The sequence below is a fragment of the Mastomys coucha genome, unplaced genomic scaffold (assembly GCF_008632895.1).
Source record: "Mastomys coucha isolate ucsf_1 unplaced genomic scaffold, UCSF_Mcou_1 pScaffold23, whole genome shotgun sequence".
In the NCBI taxonomy this organism is placed as follows: domain Eukaryota; kingdom Metazoa; phylum Chordata; class Mammalia; order Rodentia; family Muridae; genus Mastomys; species Mastomys coucha.
This window is the reverse complement of record NW_022196906.1, coordinates 113,237,163-113,245,000: the sequence shown is the minus strand read 5'-3', so window position 1 is coordinate 113,245,000 and position 7,838 is coordinate 113,237,163. Positions and strand designations below refer to the sequence as shown.

Below are 7,838 nucleotides of genomic sequence, written 5' to 3'. Positions count from 1 at the left end.
ACGCGCACCTCCACGGCCTGCCCAGCACAGCCACGCGCACCTCCACGGCCTGCCCAGCACAGCCACGCACACCTCCACAGCAGACTCCTGGCTCCAGATCGCTGGAGCAGAGGAATTTTCCACTCCTAGGGCCACGAGGAGCTGCAGGGGAGCTGCGGGCATGTGTGGCACAGCCTGGACACATCTGTGTCCTTCCACAGAGGACCCCCGTCCAGGTTTGGAACTATAGGCAGCCACCCCGAGGATCACATGAGTTTGAGAAATTCAGGATCGTCAGAACACAGCAATCTCCCACCTCTACCTACTCTGTGGACACCAAGTTCTGGAAACAATGTTGAAGGAAAGGGGACATTGGTAAGCAAGCTCGCAGACACAGCAAGTGCCCCAGTTCATTTGTTTATTAAGCCAGCAACTAGACTAAGAATAATAAGATACGCAAGTCCAGAGAACAGAGTTCTAAAGAAAACTAACCTCAGACTCTGCCTGGTCTACAAACCAAGTTCAAGGATAGCCTGAACTAGATAGCAAGCTCAGGGCCAGCCTGAGCTACATGAGATAGCCTCATGAAAATGGGGGCAGGGCTGGAGAGATGGATCAGCAGTTTAGAGCACTGACTGCTCTTCCAGAGGTCCTGAGTTCAATTCCCGGCAACCACATGATGGCTCACAACCATCTGTGATGAAGATCCGATGCCCTCTTCTGGTGTGTCTGAAGTCAGCTACAGTGTACTCACATACATAAAATAAACAAATCTTTTATTTTTAGAAGAATTATTTAGGGCTGGAGAGATGGCTCAGCGGTTAAGAGCACCGACTGCTCTTCCAGAGTTCAATTCCCAGCAACCACATGGTGGCTCATCTGTAACGGGATCTGGTGCCCCCTTCTGGTGTCTGAAGAGAGCAATGGTGGTGTACTCATATGTGTAAAATAAACAAATAAATCTTTTCTGGTCAGTGGTGGCATGCCTTTGAAAAAAAATTATTTATTTTATGTATATAAGTACATTGTAGCTGTCTTCAGACACACCAGAAGAGGGCATGGGATCCCTTGTAACTCCAGCTCCACGGAATTTGATGCCCCTTCTTAGCTCTGTGGGCACTACATGCACATAAATACACACACACATACATGTAGGCAACCACTCGTACACACAAATCTAAAAAAAATTTAAGCCAGGCATGGTGGTATACACGTAAGCTTAGCACTCAGGAGACAGAGAACGGGTCAGGAGTTTAAGGTTATTCTTGGCTATACAGCAAGTTCTCAGCCAGCCTGGGGTACCAGAGACCCTATCTCAAAATAATGATGTTGATGATGATGATAATAATACTAATAATAATATTAATAATAATAATAACTGATAATGTTAATAACGGTGGTGGTGTGAGGTGGAGGCAGGCAGATCTCTGTGAGTTTGAGGCCAATCTGGTCTACAGAGTGAGTTCAAGGACACCCAGTGTTACACAGAGAAACCCTGTCTTGAAAAACTCATCGTAGTATTATTATTATTAGTAGTAGTAGTAGTAATCCTTTTAAATCCAGGATCCCTTTAAAACAAGTTCAGAGCCCATCACTACCACAACAGATAAGTATTCTCTAGAAAAAGTTTAAAAGGCGGGGAAAACCAGACAGTGGTGGCACAAGCTTTTAATCCCAGTGCTCTGGAGGCAGAGGCAGGCAGATCTCTGTGAGTTCAAGGCCAGCTGGTCTACAGAGTGAGTTCCAAGACAGCCAGAATGACATAATAAAACCCTGTCTCAGGAGAATAAAAAAGCAAGCGAGCACCGGGTGGTGGTGGCGCACACCTTTAATCCCAGCACTTGGGAGGCAGAGGCAGGCGGATTTCTGAGTTCGAGACCAGCCTGGTCTACAGAGTGAGTTCCAGGACAGCCAGGGCTATACAGAGAAACCCTGTCTCAAAAAAAAAACAATACAAAACAAAACAAAACAAAAAAAAACAAAAACAAAACAAAAGCAAGCGAGCGAGCAAAATCAAGAAAGAAACAAACAAAGGGCAAAGCATGATGGGGCTGATGTCTATAATCCCAACTCAGGAAGCTGAGGCAGGAGGATGACCATAAATTCAAGGCCACTCTGGACTACATAGTAATAGGCCAGCATAAGTTATGCACTAAGATTGACTCAAAGAAACACATTTTCAAAATATATTGTTTCCCCTACTAGGAAAAGAAAAACATTTCCATCCATCAATGTTTTGGATTTCCAACAGAACGAGCCATCCTCTGGGAAAATAACTGGCTTTGACCGACGCTAAAAGTGATGGGGCCTGCGAGCAGGTTAATGTGGAGGAGTGACCTAGAAGAGTAGAGAAAACAGGAGGGCAGGAGCTTAAGGGTGCCTCGTCCCACTGGGCACCACAAAGGCAATGAGGCGGGAGCCACAGAGGAACCTCTAAAAGCTGAGGTTGTCCTGAGGACTGACAAGCAGGGGACAGTCACTCACCCACCGGCTCCTGTGCCTCTCTGGTGACGACTGCCCTCCACACTCACAGGACCCATCAGGAGTCAGGGAGGCCCCAACGGGGGTGACACCCAGGGAAGCCACGGTGACTTCTCATGTCATTTGGTCAGTAAGTGGAAAGGTATTTTTTCAGAACTGGTTTTTTCCTGTTCCTCTAATACTTGCCTCTGAAAAGACTCCTTAGAGGCATTCTTGGCTTTATGTAAGCAAAGCCTATGTCTTAGACAAAGCTTTGGTCTCCATTTCACATGAAACAAAACAAAAAAAAAGGCCAGGCACGGATAGTGGTAACATTCTACGGGCTCAGCGTACACACAAAACCCCAAAATAAAACCAAAGCCCCCACACTTCAACTGTCAGACCCAATCGCTGACTTGGGGCTTGACCCCTCGTGACCCATGATATCTTACAGATAACTGAAGCTTAACTTCTAGGTTGTTTGTTTTTCTATGACAGGGTCTCACTATGGCTGGCCTGGAACTAATGGGGATCAAAGGTGTAGGCCACTACTCCATGCTTGAAGTCTAATTCTTCTCCTTCTCTTCCTCCTCCTTCTTCTTCCCCCCTCTCCTCCTCCTGGTCTCCTCTTCTTCTTCCTCCTCCCCCACTGTTTCTTCTAATGCCTTAACATTGCTACTCAACAAGGTAACTTGGTATCTACTTGTCCACACTGGTGGACCCCACACAGTGGCACAAGAGATAAGACAACTAAGCCCCGCTTGGCTGCTGAAAATGAACTCTCACCCCCCTTTGATGGTGGGATCCTCTCCACAGCCAAGAACGGGGCGGCCAACCAGAGCGTACTTGGGTGTTCACGGCCCATATCCGTTCCAAATGGGTGGCCCCACACTCATGAGTGCCTGTAACTTACTCATGTGCCCAACCACCGTCTGAAACTCTCTCAACGTACTGTATCTCACCTCTCATGCACAGTGGCCCTGTACACAGACAGCATTATCTCCAGAAGAGGAAGGTGGGACACTGATTAAATAAATACAGGGGGGTCAAGCTAGGTGTGATGGCACATACACACATAGCCTCAGCACTAGGAGGCAGAGGCAGGGGGTTTTCTTTGAGTTCTAGGCCAGACTGGTCTACACAACAAGTTCCAGGCCATCTAGAGCTATAAAGACCCTGCCTCTGCCTGGCAGTGGTGAAGCACGCCTTTAATCCCAGCACTTGAGAGGCAGAGGCAGGTGGATTTCTGAGTTCGAGACCAGCCTGGTCTACAGAGTGAGTTCCAGGACAGCTAGGGCTACACAGAGAAACCCTGTCTCTGAAAACCAAAAGATGCTCTGCCTCAAAACAAGAATAAGCTCTAAACAGGGGGGCCTGAATACAGCCAGGGTTTAGTCCCAGTCTGTGTGACCCCGGGGCCTGTGCTCTCTGTCTGTCAGATCTTCAGTATCTCTGTTTTCCAGAGCCTACCTACTGCAAGCTTCCATGCTAACGCCCAGAATTTCAGCACTCTACATGTTTATCCTTAGGGGTGCAGTCACCCCCAAATCCCTCAGATAGCTTGAGAACCTAGCCGGGTACTTGGACCCTCCTATTGCATTATCCAGACACCCTGACTAATTTCAAATGTTGCTGAGCTTAGGCTTAAGTAAACATACACACACTCTGTGTGTGTGTGTGTGTGTGTGTGTGTGTGTGTGTGTGTGTGGGTGGGTGCGTGGGCTTCCATATGACCCTAGGCTCTACCAGCAGTGCCCGAATCCACACTGAAGTCACTACCAGAAAGATGACTTACCACAACTGAGCAGGAAGGGACTGGGGAGCCCAGTTTCTCCTCCAAATGGGGGGCACAGACATCCAGGCAAGCCTGGGACCAGACTTTTTCCTGGATCTGCAACAAATTCATCCCAGACCCTAAGCAAGAAAGGAAACAAAAATAAAAAACCTATGGAGGGGTGGGAGCTTTGGCGGCAGAGATGGGTAAAACGGGCAGAGAAAGTCAACCCTCTGGTGCTAAGGTGTGACTGGCTCTTTGTCTTTGTCTGGTATTAAAAAAAGAGATGAATTTGCTTGCTTTTCAGTGAATGGATGCTGGCTTGCATGTATGCCTAGGCACCACATATGTACAGTGCCCGTGTGCCAGAGCACAATGTCACGCTTTCAGATGGCTCTAAGTTGCCATGCGGTACTGGAAACTGAGCCTGGGACCTCTCAAGAGCACTGAGCCTCCTCACCAGCCCTGTAACCGGATCCACGCCATCACAGAGAGAAGGGAGCATGCTTGGTCCTCTTTGAACCTAGGAGCCAGAAGGCAGCAGGGCCCATGTAAGTCAACTGTGTCTCCATGTCCGAATACTGCCCCCAGACTTCCATTACAAAGGGAGCCTGAGGCGAGCCTGCCAAGGACAGGGAGTGACTGACAGCAGCTAACCAGCAACTGCTCCCATGTCCTGTGGGATTTAAGGCACCCATCTGAGGCAGCCTTGAGAGAGGGCGGTCCTCAGATTTCCCAATCTCATGGCCCTTTGCAGGAAAACACATATAAGGTGGGGGTCCTTAGGATGGTAGCTTTTTAAAAGAAGATGGTTTTTATTTATATAAACAGTGTATTATTCATCATTTTTAATAATGTGTTTGTGTATCTGACTATGGTTACACGCACAGGAAGGCAGACACCCAGAGAGCCCATACAAGGTTGTTGGATTCCAGGAGCTGGAGGTCCCAGTGGTTGTGAGCCACCAGACACAGGTTCTGGGAACCACTGGGTGGTCGGCAAGAGCAGCACCTGCTAAGTACTGAGCCGTCTCTCCAGAAGGAGAGCTGAGCTCCACGCTTGCGTTCCATGAGTCGGGACTCGAGGAGGCCTCACGAGCTGCCCAACAGGTTCAAGTGCCTGTGAGTCAAAACATCTTTGTTGTTCTTCTTAAGACAGGGTCTTATTTCACAGGCTGATTCCAAACTTACTGCGCAGCAGAGCATGATCTGGAACTTCTGATCGCCCTCCCTCTAACCTCCAAGACTGGGATAGCAAGCAGAATGCACCCAGTTTTACATGGTGCTAGGAACTGCCCAGGGCTTCATGCACTAAGCAAGCACTCTACAAACTAAGCTACATCCCAGCCCCCAAATTAACTTCCATTCTTTATATATTATCTGGTCTCAGGCATCTTTATTATGTCAGTAGAAAATGGACTAAAACATTCTCATACTCATCTGAGTTTTCTTTTTTTTTTTTAAATATTAAGCACTCTCTTTGTTGTTGTTGTTTTGTTTTTTAAAAGATTTATTTATTTATTTTATGTGTCTGAGTACACTGTAGCTGTACAGATGGCCATGAGCCATCATGTGGCTGCTAGGAATTGAACTCAGGAAGACCTGCTTGCTCCGCCCCCTCTCGCTCTGGCATAATACGCTGTAGCTGTCTTCAGATGCACCAGAAGATCTCATTACGGGTGGTTGTGAGCCACCATGTGGTTGCTGGGATGCGAACTCAGGACTTTCAGAAGAGCAATCAGTGTTCTTACCCGCTGAGCCATCTTGCCAGCCCCAAGCACTCTTTTTTTAAAGATTTATTTATTTTATGTATATGAGTACACTGTAACTGTCTTCAGACATACTAGAAGATCCCTTTACAATTAGTTGTGAGCCACCATGTGGGTGCTGGGATTGAACTCAGGACCTTTGGAAAAGCAGCCAGTGCTCTTAACCACTGAGCCATCGCTCCAGCCCATCTATGAGTTCTTTCAAGAACTTCCTTCCAGGTTCTCCTCCCTGTTGAGATCGATTCTATTTTATCAGAGTTTTGATATCAAAAGCTCACAATTTGAGTGGGGTGTGGTGGCATGCATTTGTAATCAAAGCACCTCAGGAGGTAGAGGCAGGAGGATTGCTATGAGTTTGAAGCAAGCTTGAGCTACATAATGAGTTCAAGGCTAGCCTGGGGCACACAGCAAAATCTTGTCTCAAAAAACTAAAACCAGAGGGTAGAGAGAGATGGCTCATGGTTAGGTTAAAAGCATGCTCTCTTTGGTCTCCAGCTCCCATGTCAAGTAGCTCAAAGCCACCCACAGCTCCAGAGGGGTCCAAAGCCTCCAGCCCGCATGGACACCACACAGGTGCCCAGACACACGCAAAGAATTAAATAAAGTAAGTCTACACGACACAGGTGCCCAGACACACACAAATAATTAAACAATTAAATAAAGTAAGTCTAGTTTTTAAAGCCATAAGCCAAAAATAAAACAAATCCAAAATGCTGAACACGGTGGCTAGAAATTAGGAAGCAGAGGCCAAAGGTCAGAGCTCAAGGTCATCCACAGTTTCATTGTAAGCTTAAGGCTAGCCTGGCCTTTAAGAGACTATCTCACAGAAAAAATCGGGCTTGATAATAAATGAGTAAACTGAATTCATAAATTTGCCAAGCATGAACAACACAGTAAGTAGATTGCAGGAGCCAGGCTCCAAAGACACTCCCTGAGGATCCTCACCTCTGGTACCCACACCTCCTGAGGTGCCCCCAACCCTGTCCTTGATGATCCCTGTGATCAGAAGGATGAAGCAAGGAGCAACTGTTCGGCCCCTTACCCCACTGCTCCCTCCCACCCCCTCCCTCCCCTTGCATGCCCTTTCTCACACAGCCCCTCTTGCTCCCTCCCACACCCCCCTCTCTCCCTCTCCCACACAGCCCCTCTTCCTTCACAATCTCATCCAGGGCCTTATAGAGGGACTTCGGAAGCTTCCCCGACCCCGCCACCCTCCAGATGCTGCACCCTGGCTGCTAGTTTGCCTGTTACCCCGTGTGTGATCTTGAGCAGGGACCACCCACTCCTGCTATTGCTACATTCCAGACTAAATGATCCTCAGGCACTAAGGAAGAACATAAGCCTTTGCCATATCAGCCGGTGAGTGACGAGGACACTTGTCACACGGCAGAAATGATGAGATCTGTATGACAGGCACCTAAGCTAGACGAGGCGGCTGCAGTCCCATGGCCACCCTACACGGGAACTAGCGTGTTCTGAAGACTTACCATCACTGTAGTCGATGGGCGAGTACCCACCCAGGAACAGGGAGGCTGCAAAGCTACTGACCAAGGAAATTCTCTGGAAGAGAAGGACACAGGGTGAGGACTGACTTCCGCACACCTAAGCCACTGAACACTTCACACACACACACAGGTGCACACACATGTACACTAACTAGCATGAACACACACACAAGCACACACATCACACATGTGCACACACACACACACACACACACACACATACACACCACTCAGAGTTGAGAATGGAAGTGTCAGCAGGCAGTGATAGAGCATCTACTCAGAAGCAGCCTGAGTTCTCAGTAGCTCTGCTTTAAAGCAAGAAAGCCATCATGACTGATGACATAAAAAAAAA

General features: G+C 48.0%; 1 protein-coding gene across 1 annotated transcript in view; it reads right to left on the bottom strand.

The window, feature by feature from the left end:
- The window catches only part of Xylb (xylulokinase), a 38,880-nt gene that overhangs the window by 17,038 nt on the left and 14,004 nt on the right, over window positions 1-7,838 (bottom strand). The window contains exons 8-9 of the mRNA XM_031344813.1: window positions 7,469-7,541; window positions 4,235-4,353 (exon numbers count right to left, since the gene is read on the bottom strand). Coding sequence (XP_031200673.1) covers window positions 4,235-4,353; window positions 7,469-7,541 — 192 coding nt within the window. The remainder of the gene's footprint in view (window positions 1-4,234; window positions 4,354-7,468; window positions 7,542-7,838) is intronic.